Source organism: Montipora foliosa, chromosome 13, assembly GCF_036669935.1.
Source record: "Montipora foliosa isolate CH-2021 chromosome 13, ASM3666993v2, whole genome shotgun sequence".
Taxonomy (NCBI): domain Eukaryota; kingdom Metazoa; phylum Cnidaria; class Anthozoa; order Scleractinia; family Acroporidae; genus Montipora; species Montipora foliosa.
This window is the reverse complement of record NC_090881.1, coordinates 4,411,918-4,439,417: the sequence shown is the minus strand read 5'-3', so window position 1 is coordinate 4,439,417 and position 27,500 is coordinate 4,411,918. Positions and strand designations below refer to the sequence as shown.

Below are 27,500 nucleotides of genomic sequence, written 5' to 3'. Positions count from 1 at the left end.
GAAAATTATTCTTAACCAGTTCTTTCACAAAAATGGTGGTCTTGCCTTCCTAACAAAATGTAATTTCGCAACAAGTACACTAGACCTTGATGATAAACTTCCCATATTTTATAAAAAGGTGTTAGATTATTGGTGCGAGTTCAAAATCTCAACGGGCAGCGATTCCAAATCAAATCCTAAAAACGAAATAGTGTGGAATAATAGGAAAATTCTTGTAGGAAAAAAGCCTGTTTTTTACCAAACGTGGTATGACGCTGGCATTACCAAGATAAGCGACATATTAAACCAAAATCAGGATTTTTTGAAGTGGCATGAATTTGATTTGAATGTTCCTTTCACCACATACTATGGCCTAGTTAACGCAATCCCAAAAAAATGGAAAGCTAATCTTAGAAACCCTATTCCAAACGACACTCACGACACCACTGTAAACAGTCTAAAAACCAGTTCTATTTACTCCTCTCTTTTAAACACCGTCTTCGTTCCTCCAACTGCCGAAACGAAAATTCTACGCCATGGTTTTACAGAAAGTACCATCCAGAACGTTTATCTTATGCCATTTAAAGTCACAAATGAAGTTAAAATAATAATGTTTCAATATAAAGTGATTCATAACGTGCTTCCAACCCGCGCTACACTCTACCGAGACCGCATTTCAGAAAGCCCCTTATGCAACTTATGCAATACGGAAGAACAAACGCTGCATCACCTGCTAATAAACTGCACACTAGCAACCGATTTTTGGATCCTGTTTCAAGACCGGTGGTACCAAAAAACAAATGAAACAATAACGTTATCCACAAGTCACATACTATATGGCTGGCATGATAGGACAAAGCATTGGCAAGTCCTAAATTATAGCCTACTGATAGCCAAATATCGCATTTTCTGCACAAGCCTTCGTGGAGATGTCTTAGATTTCCAAAATTTCCTACTGTTCATCACAGGAAAACTTGAAATCCTAAAAGAGATCGCGACTGCCAAAAAAGAACTTCCGAAATTTTATCGCACGTGGGCGTTTTTACTGTAATTTTATATGCTGTTGATGTTTAGGTTAATTTACGTTTAATTTCATATCTATTATTTAGTTCTTTCCACTTATATATATATATATATATTTTTTTTTTTTTTCAAAAAAGTAGTAGTTTTATAAAACAAAAAAACAAAGAGTATTTAAAAGAAAGGTAACATTAACTGGTATATATACGTGTAATTTTTCTATAATAGAAAATTGCATTGTAAATATGCTAATCAGTGTGATTGCATTGTAATTTATGTATTGTAAGTAGTGTATGCATGTAAGTAAAGTATTAGTACTGTATGTAGTGTAGGTGATAAATAAATAAATAAATAAATAAATAAATAAGACACTAGAACCCACAAAAAAATAAATAAATAAATAAATAAATAAAATAAATAAACGACATTCTTTCATCAAGACGTGAATGAAGGGAAAAGTTCAAATTGTTTGCATTGGTAATCCAAAAAGGTTTCTGTCAGGGTCTTACTTCATCTCCAATGTACTTGGCAAGCCGTGTTTTCAGCTGAACGTATTTCTCTTTCATATCTTCCTGGTACATTCTTTGATCTTCTTTTATCAACTGATCGTTTATTTCCAAAGCCTTTCCACAGCAAGCGATGAATTCCCTGAAATAACGATCAAGTTAAACAATTATTATAGTAGATATGAATGACATTTCCTTATACGCATAGGACGTTGACATGACAACAGTTGGACGGGACTGATTCAAAGGTTCGGGTAAGTTAAAATGTTAACATATGCCTCGATACAATCCTTGCACAGAGAATTCCCAGTGTAAAATATCATCGGCTTCACTAAGGTTTGAGTCTAGATTACTTCTTGCGAGTATCTTACATATAAGCCATTTAATTAAAATTATTTTCATCATCAATTCCACAAAAGCAAACAAAAATGTTATAATGAACCCAATCGCGATCCTTTAACTCTGAAAACTGTTATGCTGCTGTTTCGCACAGTTTAGGCAGAAAAAGAAATGTTACAGACCGGTAAACCTGCTGGAGTTTTTCTATGTGTTTATGTGGATGCGATGCCAGCACAGATTTGTCGAGGAACCCCTGTGCATACGCCAGCGGACCAGCATTCACCTGAGGAATTACAAAACAAAACAGAACATACTCAAAGGGACACATACGTCGCTGCATCAAAGAACCATCTCATGAATATGAGAGGGGACTGAGGCTAGTGCTCTCCAAAAGTGTGCGGCATGTGTGTTGTACTGTAGGGTACATGTCCAATGCTTTTAGCGGTGCAATACGGTCTCAGCTCTTTTCGTTTGAAAATTGATTTTAAAATGTAATATTAAAACCATTTTAATAATGAGATCTTCTCGAAATCGATGAACAATCGCCTGCCCTCCAGCACAAAATCACCCGCCCCTTTGAATACATGAGGCAACACTCGTGTACCTGCACACTGACACTGCCTTGTAAAACAAGCTGAAGTTTCTTCATGTCTGGAGGATTCTGTGTGATAACATTATTTAGCTCCTTAACTTTATTTTGCATCTCATCGAATGCGACCTGAAGAAAAATAAATCACACGAATGGCACATTAAAATTACAATTAATATACATCAACGTAAAGAAAAACCGATAAGGAAGAAGGATTCGGAAGTTCACATGAGTTTCGATAAACTGCTTGGTTTTTCAGTTGCAGTCAATCATATTTGCGGCGAGAGGGGCTCTGAAATCGACAAAGTGTATCGAAATGCGCCAATTATAACGCAGAATTTGACCTCCTAACCCGTCCTGTTACAGTGGTTACAGAATTTAAGCAAAGACGACGAAAAGCAAGAATGTGATTGGTTCAAAAGGAAAAATAATCGTGCTGCACGTGCCGCAAGCGTTTCACTGCATTTTTGCCGTAGTCCACAAAACAACGTGAAATCACCAAATTTTAGGTTTTGACAACAACATGAGCATACAGCAATGAACCGTTCCTTTTCTACTTTTACTTTTAAACGGTTCGAACCTATCTAGTTACTTACAGGATAGTTCGCCTGTACTGCAGATGGCAATTAACCGTAGTTTTTCGGCTGTAAGGCGCAGCATTTTTTCTCAAAGAAATTGCTTGTTGGCCCCTAATGTGATCTAAACGCAAGGTGCGTCTTATAGCTGAGTATCTTTTTGCGAAAAAACACCTTAGGGTCCCTTATCGCCATCTTGTACGTTAAACTCGTCCCAGTCTTCCCCTTATTGCGATTCAAAAATGGCGGCCTCACACCATCAATGTTCGTGATGATGGCCCTCAGTTCTTAGCGTTGTACAACCAAAAGACCCGCAAGAAAGTACTAATAACCGCAGGTTATTTCAGAACAGCAGCTTTTTCTCTAAATTCTAGTTGAATTTCCTTCTGCCATTGTTCTTGATGTGCGATATCACTTGCGATAGCGCTAAGTTATATTTTGTAAGGTCAACTTTACTTTAGCCTCAATTTGATTCATGGGCATTCAAGTAATGGTGTTGAAACTTAGGGCGCGTTCGATTGACCGTATTCCGGAATAAGAATACGTGGAGTGATGATTTAAAACACTATGTATGGCGTTTGGCAGCAACAAGAATAATAAAGCTGTGTTTAAAATAGCATTTTAGCAAATGTTTGACAATATTGATATGAATCCCCGCAAAAACGAAGGATTTCTAACTTCTATTCCATGTATTCCTATTCCGGAATAGGGTCAATCGAACGCGCCCTTAGAATGCATATTAGAACTTCGGCATTGCATGGTGACATTTTTCATAGATTTGGTCTTTTCAAGTCGTAGATGTGCAAAGAACGGTAAACTCAAGCAAACCACTTTTAAACAAATTATATGCTAGTGTTTTAGTCATGTTTTTGAGGTCACTATACTATCGCTAGTTGCATTCATCTGGTTTGCGTTCATTTGACTGTCCTAAAAAGTGTGCGTCTTCTTCGATAAGCCAAAGAAAGGACGATATACTAGTAGTTAAGTGTAAATATCATTGCTTCAAATTCTGTATACTCTTGACTGGCTGAATTTACTTTAGTTTCGCTTTGGTTAGGACAATGAATTGAACTCGTTCCTTAGAACTAAGGTAACACGAACTAACCTCAACTGGTGTCAGTTCGTATTGCTCCTCTTGGACCACAAGAATTCGCGTCTTTATGTAAGGAAACGTGTTGGATGCTAGAAGAGAACGTGCAAAACAAAAATCAACATTAATTAACACTTCGCTTCATGTATCAGTGACTAGTAATTAACTGAGTACTTTTCTGGAAACCCCGATTAACCTCCCTCATTATAATCGACTCACAGCTAATGTGCTCCGATATCAAACATGGACCGTACAGCGGCTGTCAGAGGTGGCTATTGGGTTGGTTCAAAAATACCATAATACTCTTTTGTTTGCCCTCCAAACGTTTGCATAAGCATAAGCATATGCAAAGGTAGAGAAAATAAAGACAATGTATATGCAAACTTTTGGAAGGCAAACAATGCGTATTATGGTATTTTTAATCATAGTGGCCTATGTACGCTTTCGTCCCGATGTAGTAAGCTGTACTCTTCGCAATTCACTCCCCAAGACTGCATGAAAGATGGGCGATAAACACAGCCACCTATTCTATTCTAGATATATCGTACAGTTGCAGCATTACTAGTTTATTCCACACCCTTTTTGACCGCCTATTCCGTCATTTTAAACTCTTTTATCCTTTCGAAGCAACCCAATTCACCCCCTCCTCCCCCCAGACAATAGAGATCTTTAGATCGGAGGAGGGAGAGGACTACGAGTACGAGTTTTCCGTTCTGAGCATGCGCACTTCGAAACATGTCGGCCTCCAAACCTTATGCGCATGCTCAGTATGGAACACTCGTACTCGTAGTTGTTCTCGTCATCTGATCTTAAGGTCCCTATTGCTGAGTCGTAATAACTGTGATCTTTGACTCCCAAACGGGCAACACAGAATGGGGAGGGGGGTATTTTTGCAAATGTATAGCGTGGTACAAATAGTCCTGTTATTCTATATCTAAAAACTGCTGTATAGACACAATGTGTCAACTCATTCTCAGCAAGTAAGTGCTTTCTGCGCATGCTCAAAAGGTTAAATCAACTTACTTGTCAGGATAGTTTTCCTCTTGCATTGTTCTGTTAGGCTGCCATGTGCTTTGCCACCGCAGGTAAATGGCGTTTCATAGATAAATCGCCTGATGTTGTTGTTACGCTCAAACAAAGTGGGTCTGAGTTCCAACTCCTCATCGTCGAAATACGGTTGCACGTAGGTTATCTGCAAATTTCAACAAGTGCAACACGGGGACGGCGAGGTCATATCGGGGTCCTATGAACTCACACGGGGCGAATTATTACACAAGAAAAACTATCAACAAAGAGTAATCAATGTTCATTAATATTCTTTCTTTTCGTCATGGTTGCACTCGCACAAAAATGTAAGGTAACTAATCCATTCACCCCTTCCGGGATATAAATCGAACTCACAAGAGGCCAAATGGCTCGTAGCCACTTGGTCGCTCCGCTCGGGCGCAAATCATGCTACTCGGGCCACAAATAAACTATATGCTCTCCAAAAGTCAAGTGACTGTCCTGTTAGCTACCCTTAGTCAGTTGAACAAACATAGAAGCTACGACTCTTGATTTACCTTCATGTTTCACGACTAATACAAAAGCCCTTAACTTCAAACGCTCTTATAACGTTAAAAGTCCATAAAATACACCAACAAAGCCGACGAAACTAAGAACAAAGTCAAGGCTTCGATCGCTTCGTAGGAAGAACGCTAACATAGCGAAACTGAAATGTGGCCAACGTCTTTAAGTAGGAGGAAATGCGTCATAAACGACGAAACAACACAGAAGCGTGAGAAATGCTTTAATTTTGGACTTAAGCTTGATTACGCAAGTGAAAAGAAACGGTAGGATAGCGTACTCAAGTTATCAAAATATACCTGAATGTAGCCAATCTTTGAATCCAACGTTTCTGCATGCACCTGAAAAAAGAATCATTTTTACGTTAGGTTTTCAGACCTCTAGGCTGCCATCCGTCCACTGCTTCCAAAGAAAGACACCATTCATTCACCTTTGCAGACTCCATGATGAGTTTGATGTTATCTCTGCCGTGTTTTCTGCAGTAAATTTGTTCCAGTCTATGTGAAATCTTTGCAAGACCCGTAATCTTCGGCTCCTTGTAGATAAATTCCTTCCCGTCATCATCACCAAACATCTGAAAGACAAAGAAATTGGTCAAGAGGCCATGCAAGCCAACGTCGTTTTTAGGTACCGAGTTATTTTTAGATTTATTTTTTCGCGAAACAAGACCCTTCCAAATAATAAGAATTTATTACCCATAATATTGAGAATGGTTACTCGTGCAAGCCACATCTTATTTAAATAACTTGTCTAAAAATAGCTTGATCTACATGGTCTCCAGTATTGGCCCCAGTATTCTTGGGTTTCACTCACGTGATCAACAGCCATGTTTTTCAACGCAAACAAAAGAAGACGTTAGCACAATAATAGCTTTCAATTCCCGGAGGATTGGATCGGGACACCAACATGGCCGCCGTTGCATTGTTTGGGGACACCAACATGGCGGCCGTGACGTCATGTGAAATCCAAGAATTGGCCCCTGGTTATAGGCTCCTGAATTGGTCGAAATAACGTTACTGAGCTGATGCTAGTGACGAATAAGACAAGAAAAAAACAAAACAAAACAAAACAAAGTTAGTCGAGCCAATCGTTGAAAGTTCAAGCCTGATCTGGAGTAACGTGTCACTGGACCTTAAAGGTAGTCATGCTATGTATTCAGATTTGGCGTTAATCGCGGTGCAGCAAATTAGGCTTTAAGACCGAGACACTAGTAGGCAAGTCGCAGCGACAGGTCCTTGCGACAAGTCGCTCCGTGAGTACTACTTGCAAACCAAGTCGCTGCGACACGGCGCCTGTTCGGTGCACACGCAGAGATCTTGAATGAGGGGGAATGTGAACTAGTTTTCTAATTCAATATAGCAGACCATATGACGCTCTCTTATTGGTTCATTTATATTTTGTTGCAGCGACTTGATGCCGGAAGTGCACACGCTGCGACAACGCTGCATGCGCTCACTTATTATTTATTTAGGAACTTTATTTAAGTGTCTAGTCGTTCTAGCACTGGAGCGCTAACTGGGGACACTATAAACTGACATGAACAATGAAAGTAAATCAAGTCAAATGTCGGTTTTTGAGGAGAGGGGAAACCGGAGTACCCGGAGAAAACCTCTCGGAGCAGAGTAGAGAACCAAAAAACTCAACCCACATATGACGCCGAGTCTGGTAATTGAACCCGCGCCACATTGGTGGGAGGCGAGTGCTCTTACCACTGCGCCATCCCTGCACCCCTAATTTTGTCGCTGCGATCAGTCGTACTAATTCAAACTGGTTTGAATTCGTGGGGCGACAACGATTTTCAGAAAATTAACCGTGGCACACGAGGCGAATTGTTGCGACGACTTGTCCCGGGGACGTGTCGCAGCGACTTATCGCCTGGTGTGTCCCGGCCTTTAACGCAGGAGAGGCTCAATCGATTTTAGCTGTCAAATGGCACGTCGTACTAAGACGTTTGTTCCAAAACAGGACAAAAAAATCGATCAGTTCACAGAAGCAGTTTTTTCGCGTTCTCACATAAACTTTATCTAAACATGAAATTGAAATTACCTGTCCAAAGAAAGCAACCCTGAAGTACTTGCCAAGCAGTCTTTTTCCAGTGCCCATCACATCAACAACTTTCTTGTAGGCCTGGGCTAGGCTCTCATATGCATTGGACAGGCGCTGGATGTGAAACAATACAATACTCATGTCAGGATGTATTTTTATCTTGTTTATTTATAAACTTCAATGGTTTCCAGACTATTTATGCCATTGTATAGCTTGCCGCAATTTAACAAACACCACTGAACTCGTTTAAACATACCGCTTCTTAGAATACCCAGAGTCATACCAAACAAATGTAACGAAAGAAAAGTTGGCGTCAAATTGTTGAATACCAAATATATACGTAAAGCCCTTCAATTGTTCTGATCTTTCCAAGAGAAGACGTTGAATGTGGCTCAGTAAGGTATAAGGAATTTTAGCAAAGTCGACTGCTTCGGCAACGAAAACGTCATTCCAAAATAAAACTATCGCAAGTATTTTGCGAATATTCCGTCTTTTTCATCTTGTACAATACGGGCGAACTGTTCTATAACTGGATGGGTATGAACGGTTTTAAAACATAAAATGAATGGTTCATTGTTACATGCTCACGTTGTCATCAAAACCTAAAATTTGGTGATTTCATGCACGTTGGTTTTTGGAGTACGGCAAGGAGGTGCACGGAAATTCGTGCTGCACGTGCAGCACGATTATATTTACTTTTATAACTAATAATATTCTTGTTTTGAGGCATTGTCGTTGCCGTAGCCGTCGTCTTTGCTTAAATTACATTAATCTGCTTAATTTGATTTTGCGTCAATGATATCGACACCGTAAAATCAATCAAAATATCCCACGGCGCAAACAAACACAAGCCATGCGAGCTGTTCTAAGAATTCATGACGGATACCAAAGCTCTGAACAAAATCAGTGCAATGAAATTAATTTGTACCTTGATGGAATTTGGATGTTACGGTAAGCGGAATCCGCAGAAAGTCTGGTATTTGTAACTGACCTTGCAACAACCTAAGCGATAGCCAAAATATACAAGATGGACACCAACAGTGAACCCCGTCTTACCCTAAAGTCCCTCTCTTGTTCATAGATAGGAATCGCTAGTTTAAACACTTCACCCATGACTTCATACCGCTCCGCTCGCTCGAGATACTTGGCACATTGCTCCAACAAATCAACCAGATGACGCTGAATAAACAACAATGACAGCCAAGGAAAAACTGAGAATTCTAACACAACAAAAAGGCAATTCTTCATGGTTCCTTAAAACGAAACAAAATGTGACCACGTTAACAGCATCCCAAATCAATAGAGTACCCACCATATCTTACTCGAATCACTGAAGTAAAAAGTAAACAAACATTTTAATTGACCGCTCTACATAGCCCACTTTCTGGGCCAATGACAGAACAGAACAACAGCGACAACTTTAAGAATAATACCAAATGGCCAGAGGCAAACCAAGTTGCTATTTACAAGGGCAGCCGAGAGATTGAGCCAAGGACTACCAGACGCATCAAATTAAACCAGTGGTCGGAACGGGTATTGAACCCGGGATGTCCGGACCTCAAGGAAAGCACTCTAAACTCTGGGCACTTATCTTCAATTAACAAAATGAAAACGTCATGATCAAAATTGTTCTTCTTCAATTCTGTATGATATGAGGTCTTATTCATTGCTCAGATCGTATTCGTGCGAGAAATTAAAGGAGTGGAAATTCAAGTGTGATGTCAATGACTCACTGGCCTACAACAACCTTCACAATTTGTTCCTTTCGTCAAAGGAATCTCAGACAAAACACGTTGTCAAAATTGAAAATTCACACAAGTCAAGACACTAACCACCGTATATCGCTGTTCCATTGACATTCCTTCATCGGTCTTCATAACACTCTCGTCCGCTACTACATTAGGAGACACTTGAGCAAATGCAGCGCAACCAGGGGTATAAGTACCTAAATAATGGATATATAAAAACACGAATTCGTTAATAGGCATGTGACGATGGAGTTCTGAAAAAAATTAGTGTACTTTAATAGTCACACGAAAAAGTAGAACTAATATCCATAGCAATTCGAACTTTAACTTGCTGTGCGAAAAAAGATGAAGTAACCCTCGGAAATGATCAACATGCTCGATGCCAACGTTACGCGATTCCCTTTTATTTTCTTCAATCTTTCTGTGTCGTATTTTACTAGCAACCACATCTCCTCTCAGGGGGGCTATTTACGTTGTATCGTTTCTATGGAAACGATGCGTTAAACGAGGAAACATTGTTGCGGAAGCAAATGTTTCCCAGTTTTTGACCCCAGGAAACATTTGTTGTGGAAGCAAGATTTGCTTCCCGGGAAGCAAAACTGTTTGTGAATTTATTCAGAAAAATTTTGCTTCTTCAGCAAATGTTTCCTCGTTTGCGCGCCGAGGAAAAATTTCGGGAAACAATGTTTCCGTACACAACGTTTCCTAGGTTTTCGGGAGCCTTTAGACGATTTTAGTGAATCAACCAGATCACACTTACTTACAGAGTCTACTCAAGAGCAAAGTATATAATTTCACTCAGTCACATGAATCGTAGTATACTTGGCGCTTATTAAAACCATATGCTCGTATCCTCAATGTGTCGCTTTCTTTCTTTCCTCAAGTCGCCATGTTGGATTATAATGATTAGGCCTTTTTCGATCTATTCAAATTCAGCCGGAAAGAGAGGTCTAGAGGACAATGACAAAGGAAAGTGGATGATATGTAAATATTTTTCACATTCATTCCAACGTGTTCCTATCGTTTTTGTCCTCACTGCCTCAAGAAGAAGCTGAACATTTGATATTTCGAAAATGGCCTATTAGAAGAAGTGATACATGACTGAAATAGCCTGCCTCAGAGCCATATAAGTTAAACTTGCTTCTACCAAGTGTCAAATGCATGGAAAACAGATTTCCAGTAAAGCATCGTGTAGGAAAGTTAGCTCATTCCTCAATAAGAATTAATAAGAACTAAACACAATGCTAATAATACTCCCTCTCTTGTCTTCTACTCATAACTAGGTGGCTAATCGCTTATGGAAGAGTCAGTTGATTGTCGCATTTTCTGCGTCTTACCTTGTCTCTTCAGGTATTCGGCCACCAAAGCCGCTGCGTGGATGTAGCAGTGAGCAGTCTGCAACAACAAAACCACAATAAACTGAATTTTCTAAGAAACGTTCTCAAAGACAATAGACAAAGTTCTCTAACAACACAGGAGCAGCCTATGAATATAAAGTGACATAAATGGTTTTAAGAGGGAAAGACCAACCAAAAAGACAATCACTAATCTTTTACCCAAACCTCCTAACTCCGAGTAGTAAATAGGCCATTTTCAAAATATCAAATATTTAAATTGATAGTGAGACAGTGAGTACAAAAACAATAGAAACACAAAATATCTACATATCACCCACTTTCCTTTTTCTTTGTCCTCTTAACCTCTCTTTTACCCTGAATTTTAATCTATCGAAAAGGTTCATTAAGAAGTTTCAGAGTCACGTGAAGAAACAAAACGGAATTACCTCGGAGAAATTCTCATGACCCTCGTGAACAGCAGCCATGTGCTCTAACCACGTCTCTCGCAATTCCGGAGTACTAGAGTAAGACTTGGCCAAACTGTACTGAAGATCCACTAACATCTCAGGGACATCATCGTATTCCTAGAAGGCACAGTCAATAACTGTGTTTTAATTGGTTTACACAACATAAAAGAAGTTTTACGAAAGACGAATCTGAATTTTTTATTTTTATTTTTAAGATAAGACACTTACGGTTCATAACGAATGACTTGGCTATTCAAATGAGGCTTTCTCGGTGAGAGACGGCTGCTACCTCGGGTTACACACACAATAAGGTAACCTAACAACTGTTTTAACTCTTTAAATAATTATGAAAAATGAGGGACATTTGTCCAAGAACCAACCTGTTAAAAGCGGAATATTAAGACCAAATTTCGAAAGATTTAAAAAAAATAAAAACAGAAAGCACGAAAGATTAGGACGAACCTTCCACCTGATTTCCTCAGATGGAAACCACTTACTAATTTAAATAGAAGAAACTTCTCTCTAAAGACAGACTTCGCCACTGTAGAATTCAGGATTGACGACACTATATAAGAAACTAACTGTTTACAAATTTTCATATTCTATAACTCACAACACCTTTTCCATAAACAAAGCTAAAATACACTTACTTCTTAATTAAATTCGACAAAAAAAAAATTCCTTTAAGTTGCCAAATTTGCAAGAAAGGACAAATTACCAGAAACAAAGCTTTGCGGGAACTAGCTGGACTCAGCAGACACGGAGAAGTTACAACTGGAAGAACAGTTAGCTGATGAGCTGCAAGCTCCTCAATCGCATGAAGCCTCAACTTCTTCTTCTTGTCCCGTAACTGCCCGTGTTTATTCCACACCTCGTTTACAATGTCCTCGTAAGAAAGTGTTGGCAAAACCATTCTCGAATTCAGTTTTGGTTTGATAATGTTTGACTTTTACCACGGCAGAGGCGTCACAAATTTATACTAATCCAAATCCAAGCTTGTTTGCCTTAGTTGTTTTGTCTCAGAAATGCGAAGGGAATCAGATTTCGTTTAAGATTTGAAACACCACGTTGTCACGTAGGCCACGCAAGAGATACGTTCTGTTGATAACACATAACAGGAAGGACTGCACGGTAACATCACACGTAATTTTCTCCTCTCTTGTCACATTATTGGGGCTTCCACGAGATGATAATGAAGATATCGATATCAAAGCCGCGATACGATGCAGTCTCTAAATCGACCCCGCGATACAATAACAAATATCGAGCATTTGTGAGATCGACAACCCGAAGTACCAAAGAGGAAGACCTGCAGCAATGATTTTATTTTTCATTTTCTTAACATTATAAATGGTTCAAAAAGAGCTAAATAAACTATGCTTGCGCGAGAATTACAAAAAATGTCGAAAAGGGATACATCATTCTATCATGCAATTTCAATATCTTGTTCCAATATTGCCATTCGTATCGAGAGAACAAATACCGTGATTCGCCGATACATAGTTGATTCAAAGCAATTGCATTAAATATCCTGACCAAGTGATATTTGTCGCGATAAACGGCGGTCAATCAGTAAAAAATCTACGATAAAAATAACACCAGAAATCGCAAAGGTAAAACTTTAATTTGATTTTTTTTTTACTGCACACAGTGATTGATTTCACCCGCTGGGCTGGTGTATGGTTAGTAATGATCTTTTCACGCCCTTACCGTTAATTTCTTCTCATTTTCCGCACGTACATTAGAACGTTGCACAAAAAGACAAGCACGGATAGATACTAACTTGCTATCCGGTCCCTCGATGCGCTTAGTTTTTGTACACCTTTTTGTTAATGAAAATTAATTGCAGAAATCTTAGAGCTTTGCAAGGAGGCGTCTTTTTAAGCTCTGAAATTACCTTAAGGCAGTTTTTGCAATTGGGAAAAAATTGAGAAAAATAATGGTATTTAAATTAAAACACTATATCAGAGTAAAAGTGCGCGTCTTTTTTCTGCGATAAAGTCGCAAAAACGTAGCAATCTGAGCGAACAATTTCTCGAATTTAATCGTCGGTGAATAAAAACGGAAAGTGTAGCCTTTAACATAAATAGAAAAATCAAAGCAAAACCAAATCAATCAGACTAAAATTCATATAATGTGTTTACCAAGTTTCAAAATTGAACATTTGAACGCTTGGGAAGATCCTCAAAACTCAAAGGGTAGCTGGAGAACACTGAAAAATTCTCCGGCGTATTTCACATGCATAACGTTTAACTTTCTGTCTTCAAAGGAAAACATTTCAGTCAATTCATGAACTTTGCAACTGTTATGTTGTCTCTGGTCTTAAAAGCATGTTGAAAGATCGATTTTTCAGAATACTCAGACGGTAGTTTCACGAATCGCTTTTGGAGATTTCGAGAAACAGGTACCTATGTGACACATGCAGGATCACGCTGTTGTTGTACTTAAGTAAGGAACTACATTTTTCGGTTGATAGACCATTCAGACATCACAATCTTTACTCTCTTGCCAATGTAATGTAACTAAACTATCGGAAGATGGTTTAGAGGGAAGATCTTTGTAGATAGTATAAAATTCAAAACCTTGAGCGATATTTGCAAATTACCCCGCGGCAACCAACCAACATCGACTTTAACCTTTTTTTCCCCTCCTATATTCGATTTATAATTTTAGACAGCTTTCGTTCTTATGGCATGAAAGGGGACAAAAACCAGACTCTTCCATCCACTGATATAATAAACAAAAAAACCGCCGGACCAAGGTAAAAATGACGAAAGCTTATGCAACCTGTTTGAATAAAATACAAAGCCACAAAAAAACCCCAAAAGGTGAGCAAAATCAACGATGAACGCGAATAATAATTTCACACGCCACGGTTCTCTGGGAGAAAGGAAATCGCATAATCACATCCACTCCTCAATGGATATTTAGGAAACCTTCTAATGACACAAAATTACACATAATATCCGCCGATGTTAGTTGCTGAAAATACAACTCACCCCACCCGTCCACCCTCGTGTTGTCCCCCTTCTTTTTGTAGTTAACTCGACAGGAAAAACTTTCCCTATACCGTAATGCGAATGAGACAGAAAAAAAAGAACTGTTTATCCTTGGTCCTACGATACGAAGAGTTCAGATTCATCCATTTTTTGTTGCTTTTCCGGTTATCAAGGGGCAAAAGGGCTGAACTGAATGACCAGTCTTCAGGGGCAATGTACTACTAATAAGTCAACTCCACGCATCCCACAGCCTCCACAAAACATCTTCCACACCAAATTTGCATGCCTGCCAGCCTCCCCAAGTAAAATGATCACGTGATACGAACAAGGGCCTTGCAAATGAGCAAATCGGACAGCAGCTCACCTTCATCTGTGCAGTCGCTTGCAAAACAGTGTGGATCTTCTTCGTTAGATCTTTAACTTCAGAGGTAAACGCTGTATGCTGAAAGTGAAGATAGAAATTCCGGAAACATCAGCAAAGTGAAATCGCAATGTTCCGCGGAATCGCGCAGCTTTGTGAGAACTTCCCAATGGACATACATAGGTATAGAATGAAGACTAATTTAAAATAATCTACATTTCATGCTAACTCCAGTGCAGCTGAGAGAATTTAAAAAATGGTTCATTAAAACAGAGGATAACTGTTCTTTAGTAAGTGTTCAAATTCCCTGCTAGTAGAGGTCTCTTTTCCTTTTGCGTTCGCTGGGCTGACGAGTACGGGAAAAGAGACCTCTGCCATTGGTCGAAACTCACTGTGTTGAGCATGCGCGGCGGTTACTTAGTGACCATACCCTCACGTGATACTTCATGTTGTGTGGGCTCACTCAACGACAGCGGAATTACTATAAAGGAATGCGCAGGATGGACGGCGGTTGGATCAAAATGAATGTCGATCCACGGCAGAGGTCTCTTTTCCCGTACTCGTCTGCAGCCCAGCGAACGCAAAAAGAAAACATACCTTTGCTAGCAGGGACGTATTACATGATCTTGGTCTTACTACTCAAAAGAAAGAGAGAGAAAAAGAAACAAAAAGAAAAACAATACCTTCATGCCTTTATCTTCAGCAGCATAATTCTTCAACGCCTGGAGGCAGTTATTGACAGCTGTTCGGTTTAAACCACTAGCCATAAGCTTAGAGACTGCCACAATGACCTATCGATAAATACAGACATAAAAAGCAGATCTCAAGGCGTGACCACAAAGTACACAGGGTGGCATAATTGAAGAACTGGTACATCATGATTTCGTCGTAACGCGCAAATGCACAGAGTTAAGGTGAAATGAAACTATAAGTTGATGGTTTATCAGTTGGTTTATTAAGACAATTATTTTCATTGCTCAGTTTGACCGTTAGTGACTTCTGACAAGTACACATGTGATATTCCTTAGCTATCTTTACAGGGTTAGTGCACATTGTGTCATTCATATAAAGTAAGCATGATCAAATCAAATCACAAATCAAAAGACGTTATTTAACGAGGGACACATATTTGCATCTTGTGTACTCTACCATGCGGCCCAAGAACTACAAGAGCTCAGTGGACAGAAAGCCCAAATTCAACAACAGTGTTTTCTTTATTTTTATTGTAGCGGAGCTCTACTGTGTCAGCACAGAAAACAGAAAACAAGTTAATTGAATTGATTGTTATAGGTACATCGATCTCAGCAATTAAACAAATGAAGCCACTTTGGCAGCTTGCCTTATTAGTCTCGGCATTCATATGTTGTAATAAAAGTATTGAATTTAAAAACTCAAACGAAAGACAATTTCGGTGAAAGATGCGAAAATACTGTACAAGAATAACTATGCCAGTGTAGAGAAGACACTGACTCGCCTCCTCCCCGAATCATGCTCTCTTTCGCCTCTCCCCACCCCGACCCCGAAAACAAACTTAAATGTAATTGTAAATAACTACATAAAAAGATAAATAGGATTGCAGACGATTTTACGTCTCTTTTCAGTTAAATTTAATACAGCAGAGAAGCTCAACATTTCGTAAAATGCAGTGTCTGAAAAAGGGAAGGTAAAAACAACAAAAGCATGCGAAAAAAATGTTCACAAGTTTGCATTTCTCAGCTGTATTTAATTAAAAAGCTGAAAAGAAAAACACTTCGAGTTGCAAGCTGTGAAAGTATTGCTTAAAATCCACTGAGCAGGGGCAAAGGGGATACTCCACCCAAAATAATAAAGAAATAATAAAGAAATAATAAAATAACAAACAAAAAAGTCAGCTAAAAGCAAAGCATAATGTCTTCTAGATTGTAGATCCTATATGTGGGACCGAACTCCAAAGCAGACTATTCAAACATCACACCAATGACAAAAATCACCTGCCTGCGATTCGGCAAATACAGACAGAGCTTTTTATCAAGATCACCCACGCGCGAATAAATGGATGACAAAGGAGAAAGATCTTTGGTCGCGACAAATGAGTGTGTAATTTCATTCAACACAGGAGGAATGATTCGGTTTAACAGGTGAAGCCAATTTAAAAGCGAATCAGCAAAAATTCATGCAAAGCGGGAAAAATTGGTTCCTAACCTAAGTCGACTAAATTTTCAAGTTGACTTTTTTTATTTCCCTGGGAGGACAGATGAATGCTCTCTAAAAATGCTAACAAAATGTTTCTTGTTCAATTGGTATATAAACAACTCACATAGGTGTTCGCGCTTATTTGCAATTTCGCATTAAGAGTTACATAAATCAAGACTTTGAGACAAAAACAGGAAAAGCTATAATACAGCCCTTTTAACCCTGGTAATCTGGAAGCAAAACAAGCCTTACAATTTACTTTTGCATTCAACATACTCCCAGCAAAAAATACGAATTACATATGGGAACATATGAAAGGTGAAGAAGTTTGTTGACGGATCACTTCTCTCCCAGTAAAGCAAGATTGTCTTTTTAATTTCTAATTTTTTTCTTTTAATATGATGACATGAGTACAGTGGTGCAATGCAAGGGATAACCGTCTCGATACTGAACTATTCTGTATATGCTCTGCTTCGGTTTGTCTTCGACCGACCCTGGCAAAAACTTGGAATTTAATCTACGTGAAAGTGAAGATTGACTGTAGGAACTTGCTTTTACTAGCCATTTGTTGTCCTTTTTTTCAAAAAAAAAATGTAGCTTATTTATCCACTCCTTTTAATATTTCTTTATGTTGTCTTGCCTTGTTTTACTGGATTTCCGATAAACGACTGCTCATAGTCTCTGATGGTCCATCGAATGAAGCCAAATGTTTAATCTATGAAAACGATTTGCTGCATACGACACGAAGTCGACGATTCAACGCGCGAATTTTAGTTAAATTATTGCTTCGCTCAACATCCACAGCGTAAATTCTTAAAGATCTTTCAAGAGTATTTAAAATAAACGGCTACGAAGGTGTATTGAAACGCCTTCTTTAATTTGCCTTCAAGAAAACCAGAAAAGACTTGAAAAGCCTCTTTAGAAATTCATATTAACCCAGCCAGTCGAAAAAGGCGGCTAAGAAATATCTAAACAAAGGAAACCGAACGACAGAGAACGCTTTTATTTACAACATTCCCGAACCTTTACGACACTGAAAGTATTAAAGCAGCAAAAAGCAGCAATGTACACAAAGGATTGATAAGGCCTTTTAGCCGTGATCAGAACCGGAAAAAATGTCTGAATGGCAAACACTGCATAATATAAATGCAACTTAAAAATTACGCTGTGCATTCCACAGACCAGAAGAATATAATACAGGTTCGTTGGACATTCTAAAATAAGCGCAGAATATTGTAAAATCGCACTTACTTGCCAATGGACTCGATCACAACCTTGTGCTCCAGAGAATTCAAAATTACTTCTCATCAGCAGATAAAGAAACGAACAGGCCTATGACGAACAAAGATCCCAGTAGTGAGTATTTCTGAGGGGATGTATGTGTTTTGAAAAAACATATTTGATTGCGCTTAGCTCTGCCATGCATGCATGACATTTACGACAGTTACAAAAATTAACAACACTTAATGATTTCAGGCGTTTTATCTACAATGACTGCTAAAATATCACAAAAACTTAAATTCCAAACGAAAACAAAACAATAAATCCGTGAATAATACTCAGATTACGTGTCCTTGCCTTAAACCACGTTGTACGACTTCAACGGTCCGAAAAGATCAAAGAAAAAAAAAGCGATGAAACGTCGCTAAACCCTCAAAGCACCAGTTATGTAGGAAGCAAATATATTACAATGTTATTGCCTAAATGACATCTACCCTTTGAGGGGCATTATTTGTGAAATTATAGCTTGCTTAGAAAGGCTTGCATTGGTTGCTCACAGAAAAAATAAGGTGATGGAAAGTGACAAGTGTACAGCTCTTAAAATCTGAACACACCTGGTTCCGCAGACTTTTTAATTTCGAGTTGCAGCAACTCAGGATCTATTAAACGGAGAGAAAGACAGAAGCAATAAATACGAGGTCGATTAAGTCTAGACTACGACAAACCAGAACGACAGCGAATGTATCGCTGTTTACATGAAAGATGCCATTAATATACGCTTTTAAAGATCATTTCCGAACTTAAGCCATTCAGTCCATAAGTCACTTATATCAGGAGCAAATGAAATGTGCCAATTTTCAGGAGTGTTGCATTGAGAAAGAAGAAAATAAACAAGGAATGGAAAGCTAAAACTCCGGTAGTGCTCACAGTAAAAGATTTCAAATACAATACATAAAAATAGAATTACTGTGCAGAGTACATTTAACAATTATTCCACCAGCGCGTGCTCGACTTCAGACAATAGCGGAAGCGCTTGGTGGTCCATTTGATTAAAAGCATTGGCAAATCCTTATTTCTATAGATAAAATGTTGTTTCCGATAAAACGTTAATAAGACATTTCAAAAAATTAGATGCACTCTAAATTTAACAAGCGAATAAGCTTCATGAAGTGTCCCCCTGCTTAACATCACTCAAGTCTACGAAGAACCCCTCCTGTAAAAACTACCTGTGACGGAAACCAGTATTAAAGTTAACACTATTGGCCCGTTTATGGATTCGAATCAATCACCTGGCAGTATGACCACTTCTGATAAAAGTCCTCACACAGAAGTCAGAAGTGCAATAGACAATCTATTCGCGCCCAAGATTATGGACACCACCTGGAAGGCGCAAACCCGGTAGACCGAAGACCACTTGGCGGAGAAACATCATCTCTCAGTTTAAACAACTAGATATCACCCGGGGCGAAGCGCAACACCTTGCACACAACCGACAAAAGTGGAGGCGATTGATACTGGCCTTATGTCCCACCGGGGACGAAGAGGCCTAACTAACTAAGTCTACGAATACAGACAATTAACATAAAATAGTGTCCCTATACTCTGCTCACGAAGGAGAGATTAACAGCTGCATTTAACCCAACCTTAATGTAACGCTAACCGAAATACTTCCCTCATTGTTTGAAACAAGTAGCAAAATGGCTTGGACTCACGTTAACAGGACTTCACGAGTTAGGGGATATATACATGAGACCGGCATGAATTCGTATCGGCCTTCATACTTTTCTTTTTATGCGTTTACATGAGACCGACCTGACCTCGTCTTGGTTGCGGTCTGAGTTCGTACCGTTCTCATGTAAATAAATTACAACAAATCTCAGACGGGGTCGAGGAATTTCAAGCCAGGTATGCTTTCGGGTCCGCCATATATATATTTATTGGACAAACGATATCATTTTGTCCCGAAACCAGGCACCAAGCATTTCGTCCCGCTTTCATGTAAACCGCTGCAAAAATTCCATACCGGTCTGAGTTCGTTCGGTCTCATGTAAATAACACCTTAGATACTATATGAGAATTGGTCGCGGCTCTAATTGCGTGCATTTCTGGACATAGGTGACTTTAATGTGACTTTTCCCTGGTGGAACATCTCAGCCAATCCACTTGGTGTCAGAAAAAAGCTAATTCTGACGAGTTAAGACTGGACTATTTTCAAGGAGCAAGGAGTTTATCGAACAAAACTCTGAAAAGAGTGTTATCTCTAGCCTGCTTCAATTAACTTCTTATACTGAAAAAAGATAAAAATACAAATGAAGTTGTGGGCTTCTTCAAGTTCAAGAAGTTTTTGCTTGGCAGAGAATGAAGGGAGGGGAGCGAAAGGAGAGGGGGGGGTGGGGGGTGGGGAGAAGAAGGGGGTTATAACCGAAAAGAAAAGAAACCCAAACTGACGAAGTCGGCAAAAACCGTGCAGTTGAGCCATACATGTTCAACGGCTTGGAGTGGGCTTATCGCTTATCGTCAAAGAAACTTCTGGCTGAACTTCTGTTTACAGGAAGATGGGCTACAAAGCAAGAAAATCCAGAAAGCTCCTCGCCAGAGTGACAAAATTCCGTGCCTCCCTGAACAGGAAATAGTCTTCTTTTTTCAAAATAAAGGAAAATTCTACGTACCTCGCGACAAAGATCCCCACAGTAACTCGCACTTCCCCTGTATAAAGCGGCTGGAAACTGTGGGTAAGGTAATGAAAGAGTGATGGAGAATGTCAAATACAGAAATATCACAAAGAGAAGGCAAATCCGTTAATAGTCAAGCAACCGCAACTATCACTGCAATTCCGAGGAATCTGACCTACAAGCACTACGCGCCGAACTGTGAATGCACTTTGGCTTCCATCAATCAAATTTCCGAACATAGCCTCGAAGATCGACTCTGCCTTCGGAAAGTGAACTGGATTTTTTGTTTAGTTCACAGCTCCAATACCATTATGATATCTTTTTAGAGGTTCTTCAGTGAGAAGATTGGTACAGATTCCGTCACTTTTCATCGGCGTCGAGTTCGAATGTACGAATGAACCGTGGGAAAGATGCTGATTGGTAGATTACATCACGCATCAATTGATTTCGGCGTCAACTCTCGGCTTGGCGTCGGAAGTTTGATTGATGGAAGCCAAACCGAAGTTTGGCCGTGCCATCCCGAAGAATTATGAAAATTGCAGTGGGTCTTCTGTCCCCTCCGTTACTTCTCCTTAAGTATATTTTCTTGGCAGACCTGTTCTGTTACACACCCAGAACGAGTAAAAGATAATAACAGAAATGCAGACACAATAATCATGCTTTTCCCCCTCCCACAATGCTGATGCTAACACATTGCAACCACCTTGACGATCAGACATAGTTTGACGGTACTTTGGTCGGAAGAAATTTGAGTGCAGCTTTAAAGGTAACCTTTACGGCTAAAATGAATACATGGGTGAAAGTGACTTGAAAGTGATTCAATGGCGACGTTCCACTCCACCGCTTCCTGTTAAGATTGCACCAAATTGCCCGCAAATTGGCAAGCTAATTCGAGAAGGCTGAAAATCACACGTACTGCGCTGCGACAAACCGAGCTAACGAGAAATCGTCACAATTATTCCAGATGGCGTCTCCGCGCATTTTTGAAAACAGAAATACGGTAAGCAATTATGATATTTATTTACTTGGTTACAAATGCATTCTTCGAAAAAAAAAGGGTAACTAAATTTGATTGTAAACATTATTTAAAGAGGTTTGAAGGCACTTTTTGACTGGTTCCATGTAATATTAATCACACCTGGAAAATAATGAAAGATCTGATCTTCAACCAATAAATGTGATCATTAAAAGTGTGGCCGTTCTTTTGTTTTCCAGCCGCTTATTATGCAACTGAGAGGGGATATTTTTTCAAGGATACCCTAGCAACTAACACTGGGTTCATATCGTTCTAATTGAAATACAAATGATCAAAAGTTGGAGTTCTATAACCATCACATAAGACTTAAAATGAGCCACGATTTCAACAAATGGTTATGTACAGAGAGAAATGAAACTAGACAGGACTGAAAGTACCAGGCAACCTTGATCGGCACTTGGCCACGCTACTTATAACAGTGTATACTGACCTTGTTGATGTAAGATCTCAAGCTTGCAAATACATGTCTCATCATGAATTCTGATTGGGGAATCTGAAGGAAGCTCAACAGTACACTAAACACCTGATAAGTAATAATAATAATAATAATAATAATAATAATAATAATAATAATAATAATAATAATAATTTTTAACAAGCCACCCGAATTTCCAACGTAACCATACTCAACTTTGAAAGATTTTCCAGGCGAAGAGAATGAAATTGTCAAGTTTCCACAACTTTCCAGGTTTCCCATAATCACAAACAACCCAGCACTATGGGCCTTACATGATTTTATGAAAGATTTCAGGAGACGATTCAGGGGAACGAGTTAGTAACTAAACATACCTTCTTCATCAAAATATTGTCACCCTCATCTTGCTCCAGCTGGAACTAAAGCAGACAACAAGGCCGTCAATTTGTGTATTCTTGGCTAGCACTCACGTGATTAGCAGGCCATGTGGTGTACAAAACAAATGCAAAATGTCGCTTGCGTTTTGCATAATACTAATGTTCAGTACACAAACATGGCCATAAGTTACAAAATGCATGAAAAAGTTCATGCGATTTTTCCATCGCTTTTTTTCCATAGCAACTTCCACTCTATAACCTATTTATGCAGAAAGGTTCCCATAAGGGTCTCGCCCAAGGTTTACTTTTTGGCGAGCGAAGCGACATCCCAGTGGAGAGCTTAATAAATATTAACAAATGTTAATAAAGCCAATTAAATGCTTAATGAATCTTGCAGGAGACCCCAACGATGGGCTTACTCAGTAGCAGGTTATGAACTGTAAAATTTGGGATTGGTGTTTACGAGACACAAATGATGCATATAATACTACCCAAATAAACAAAGCAGGGTGTGAAACCTGGCACTTCCGGGTTCCACGTCCTGAACACTCGAATCAGTTGGTCACGTTGCCTTGGCAGTAAGGAACTTAAGCAGGAGACGTCTTTAAGCCACAGATAGACACCGGAAGTAACCATTTCTGTGCCTATCACTTTTTTCAACTAATCATCTCTAATACAGAAAAACATACTTAGCAATATAAAAGTGGTAGAGTCAAGGCAAAAATTAATAATGAGAAAGGGGCTTACCGTTTTAAGCCCCCAAATACGACTGACATTCGTTTTTCCACTTACCTTAAAATGACCGCAAAAGAGTTCAGTCGTATCTAAAACAATCAGACCAACTTCGTTCGCCAGATTACCCTCCAACAGGACTCTAGTTTGAATGTCCATATTCAAGCCTAAAGAAGACAAAGAAGGCAATGCTATGATTTAAAACAAGTCGATTCAGCATAACTACAAACTTTATTCATCAGGAAATCGTCAGAGCCTAAAAATCTTCCAAGGTGTTTGAATCTTGCGGATCGAGTTCCCCATTGACATGTTATGTAATGTTGCGTTATAATCTTTCTATATTAGGTGGACTCGAAAGCCTTGTTGGAGAGCACAACGTTTTGCGCAACTGTGGCGAGTTGCACTCGTCACGTTTAATTTGATTGGTTGCATAACTCATTGTACAATAATAAAACGATAACTAGCGATCTACAATCCGATGCAAGATGGTACCTGTGTCCCCGTTCCTCGTGATTCCCTTTCTCACCAACAGTTTTGTGAGTTACACTTCTGGTGCGCGTTGCTCGAAGCCTGGTTAGCGCTAACTGTTGCTTAAGAGGTATCAAAACCTATAGGTTTCCATGGGATTTAACGCTGGTTAGCGCTAACATGTTTCCAGCAACCCTGGCCTTGTGGCTACAAATGTTATGGAAAAGACCGATATAAAGAAAGAAACCTAACGGTTGCCAACCACCAGTAGCAATTCACTTCCAAACGAAGTTTTCAAGCGTTTGTGCCTAGCGGTGGTCACCTGGATTACTCTAGGATTTTTCTTGTTGTGAACTGGCTTCCCGTTCTTAAGAGAAATTCAAACGAGCCCAAATTATTCTGTAAACTAGGCTACCCAGTTCTCAAAAAAAAAAAAAAAAACAGAAACCAAACAAACAAAAGATTGCCTAGAGTCATGAGCTCTGTCTGAGGACAAGAAACCGAGAAAATACGGTGGCATTCAAACCTGACGTTTGCGGATCACCTACGAAGCGGCCCGTGATATAAAATACCTCATAAAATACCTCATAGCAGCTAATTTTTACCTCCACTGCTTGCCGCTCTCGAGTGACGGGTCTTTCCCTGGTTGGACACACTCCCTTGGTATTTCTGTTCAAGGAACTGTTTGGTTGTTTCGCTGTTTGTGCTGCAACACAGTGTGTAAGTGGAAAAAGAATCAGAAAGGAAGTCACCATGAAAAGATGATGAGTGATGATGATTGGATTTTAGTGTCAGGTTGTCCAGAAATGCACCAACTTAGGCGCAAACGTATTTCACTAAGCGTCACATAGCTCTTCTCCCCAACTTCAACACAACTTATGTCTCGGGTTATAAGGTTGACGCAAAAAGGCAAACCGGTGAACCAAGGCAATGGTGAAAAGACATTTACGAAAGACGTTTGCATTTAGTGTTATGACTGAATTACAATGTATCAGAGATTTAACAAACGTTTAAACTGTCAGAATATATAATTACACTGAGGTAATGGAATTAACACGTTGTTTTAACTTGGGTGTTCTTGAAAATTAGTTGCCACATATTTAAGAAGTCCAATCTTAAAAGAGGCAAAATACGGCGAGTATTTTACTTGTTAAACTTTAAAGATTGTAAGGTCAATGAAAATTTATCTTCAAAATACCTGGCCTCTTTCAACAGATTAAGGTCGTTATCATTTATAAAGTTACACCAGGAAACACAACTTGCAAATTAATGAGAAAAGAGTACGACCCGTATTCATACTTTGCATTGTGCAATGGACGCCATAACGCTTTGAGGAAATCAAATTCCCTGTTAAAGCACAAAATGCATGAGGTTAATAGGAGATTACCACAAAGTGGATGTACGCAAAGGTATTAGACGTTTGAAGTTCATTAGACGTGTTTAGATTAACGTAGCATTGCGTTTCTGAACATTTAGCACAGACTAAGGCCCGTTTTAAACGTCGCATTTCACATGTGCCGAATCTAATGCAAATGAGAAAAATCTATTGTTTTTTGAGCATTAGATTCGGCACATGTGAAATGCGACGTTTAAAACGGGCCTAAGGACTGGGTGGTTTTGGCGACCTTTAATTAATTAATTAATTAATTAATTAATTGAGGATTGTTCAATCTGGGTCATTTACTGAAGCAAAAAAACTGCATCACATACACCTTTTTCCAAAATGGCCTTTGTTTAAATATTTTGTTTTTATTCAAATTAGCCCATAATGCCTCGTTCTTAAGCTTAAAATTCAAAAGAATATTTTGCCTTGAACGAAACATCAAGGTCTAATTTGAATAAAACTAAAGAATATCTAAAAGACGGCCTTTTTGAAAAAGGTGTAAAGGCCCCGTTTTATAGGGAACAATGTGGATCAATCGCCCACCGGAGCTACCCTTGGTGAGCCACTTTATTCTTTATTACTTGCAACATGGCGAACTATATATGACAAACAAAAACTCAGCTCGATTCATTTTTTTTTTCTTTTCTCGCCATTTTAACACTTTGGCTCAACTTGGTCACTAAGGTAAGGACAAAGTGAACTAGCTGCTGAAGTTAACTCGCCACAAAGGATAAGCAAGGGTAAATTGACTCAAGGGATATGGATCTATGGTTAGCTGAAATTAGGCAATGGGATCAGTCTTAAGTCTGTAAAGTGTAAATCGTTGGAAAAGGTGTTTCTGTTTATGTCTTGGGAAGCTCTTCTGGCAATGGAGTGATAACCCAGAAGCCATCGAGTTCACCGTTTCAGTCACGGAAAGGTAAAGCGAGAAGGACAGTGTGCGATTAAGCGTGAAGTTACTTGATTCATTTGCTGTTTGTAGTGGTATACAACAATAGGTTTTGAGAAGTCAGTACACGAATACAAGAAATTTTAGTTTCAATGCAATTTTTTGTCATGTTTCACTATGGTATACTTTTTTTATGATTTACTTTATTGTTTTACTAAAGAACGCCTTATAATTATGAGCTTTAAAAAATAAAATAGACCCCCATGAAAATGATGTAAAAGTGGCCTTGTGCAGTTCGGAGCACAATAGGTTAATGCATTCATTTCTCCGGATACAGCCACTCTTTCGTACCCAGATTAAAAACCTTGACTGGTTTCGGAGCAGAAGGTCTGTGAATTTCGGATTTCCAGCTCTTCTAAGCAATCCCAGAAGCCTGAAACACTAGTGCTTCGCAACGGTTGGAAAATACGCTACTACGACTTGGCGCGTTTAGAAAAAGAAAGAAACGGCCAGAAGGCCTCGATGGAGGGTGGGTGTTTAACATCTTCTGTTATCTCACCTCTGAGCAGTGATTTTCTCTTTGCCTTGATATCTGAAGTGCTTCAAAGCTAGTCTAAAGCAAACAAACGACAACCACCATCAGTATGAAACTATAGCTCACGCCGTCTTGGTAATAGTGCAGTGAGCCAGTCGCATCAACAATTTTGGACAAAGCTCTTGGGACAAATTCCGGCTTCAACATCATTTGACATTCGCTCCCAAACAATATCTATTGAATTAAGAGGAGGGGCATTGTAGGGAGATTCTAATCTTTTATCAAACAAACTGTGGAATAAGAATTTTATAGTGGCGTGTCACATTTTCCCGATGAGTTTTGTCCAAGACTGTAGTTCAAGAACCCAGAAGCACATCTCACCGTGCACACAAAAATCTCTGATGGTTTAAAGTGCCCCTGTAATTAAAACATCACTTCCTGTTTTTCTTCAGATTTTGAAAAGGTGTTTGCTTAACATCTGATTGGCAAAATTTGATTTTTATCCAAAGGCCGTTTGCTTTGAGTGTAAGTTCTGGATTTCACGGTTCACCATTACTCACGTTCAAAACTGACCGATTGGACCTCAGAGGGTTGGATCCAGGGAAAAGTGACGTCAAAGGCTCACTAGCTTAAAATTTCAGCGAGTGAATGCAACTTATTATATATGCAAAACGCGAGTTTAAAAGTCTGAAAGCCCAAACTCCCTCCTCATATTTCTTCCATGACAATACACACCAAGACGCACTGAAGCAAAGGATAATTTTAAGCAATCAAAAAGTGTAACTTACTCTAACAAATCAAAAACATCAATTATGGCAGCAAACTTGGCGTAGTTCTTATCCTGCTGCACAAGGTACAACACTGTAGGATGCCAATGGGGACGCTTAAGAGAAGAAGAAAGAATCTGCCGCCACCAGTCGAGGATTACACCTGATGGAAAAGATAAGTTCAAAAGTTATCATTTTATGTCCCAGCTG

General features: G+C 39.2%; 1 protein-coding gene and 1 long non-coding RNA gene across 3 annotated transcripts in view; one reads left to right on the top strand and one right to left on the bottom strand.

Annotated features, from left to right (window-relative positions):
• LOC137983869 (uncharacterized) overlaps window positions 1–27,500 on the top strand; it is a 498,488-nt gene that overhangs the window by 297,121 nt on the left and 173,867 nt on the right. The window lies entirely within an intron of this gene.
• LOC137983858 (dedicator of cytokinesis protein 9-like) overlaps window positions 1–27,500 on the bottom strand; it is a 265,413-nt gene that overhangs the window by 182,630 nt on the left and 55,283 nt on the right. The window contains exons 28-51 of the mRNA XM_068831030.1: window positions 27,312–27,453; window positions 26,548–26,601; window positions 25,015–25,062; window positions 24,321–24,421; window positions 23,308–23,414; window positions 22,513–22,557; window positions 22,154–22,246; window positions 20,685–20,741; window positions 18,630–18,674; window positions 18,046–18,126; window positions 15,306–15,413; window positions 14,626–14,703; window positions 11,242–11,379; window positions 10,796–10,853; window positions 9,543–9,655; window positions 8,767–8,889; window positions 7,711–7,824; window positions 6,095–6,238; window positions 5,964–6,005; window positions 5,122–5,290; window positions 4,114–4,190; window positions 2,449–2,562; window positions 2,027–2,127; window positions 1,509–1,647 (exon numbers count right to left, since the gene is read on the bottom strand). Of these exons, the coding sequence (XP_068687131.1) occupies window positions 1,509–1,647; window positions 2,027–2,127; window positions 2,449–2,562; window positions 4,114–4,190; window positions 5,122–5,290; window positions 5,964–6,005; window positions 6,095–6,238; window positions 7,711–7,824; window positions 8,767–8,889; window positions 9,543–9,655; window positions 10,796–10,853; window positions 11,242–11,379; window positions 14,626–14,703; window positions 15,306–15,413; window positions 18,046–18,126; window positions 18,630–18,674; window positions 20,685–20,741; window positions 22,154–22,246; window positions 22,513–22,557; window positions 23,308–23,414; window positions 24,321–24,421; window positions 25,015–25,062; window positions 26,548–26,601; window positions 27,312–27,453 (2,291 nt within the window). The remainder of the gene's footprint in view (window positions 1–1,508; window positions 1,648–2,026; window positions 2,128–2,448; window positions 2,563–4,113; window positions 4,191–5,121; window positions 5,291–5,963; window positions 6,006–6,094; window positions 6,239–7,710; window positions 7,825–8,766; window positions 8,890–9,542; window positions 9,656–10,795; window positions 10,854–11,241; window positions 11,380–14,625; window positions 14,704–15,305; window positions 15,414–18,045; window positions 18,127–18,629; window positions 18,675–20,684; window positions 20,742–22,153; window positions 22,247–22,512; window positions 22,558–23,307; window positions 23,415–24,320; window positions 24,422–25,014; window positions 25,063–26,547; window positions 26,602–27,311; window positions 27,454–27,500) is intronic.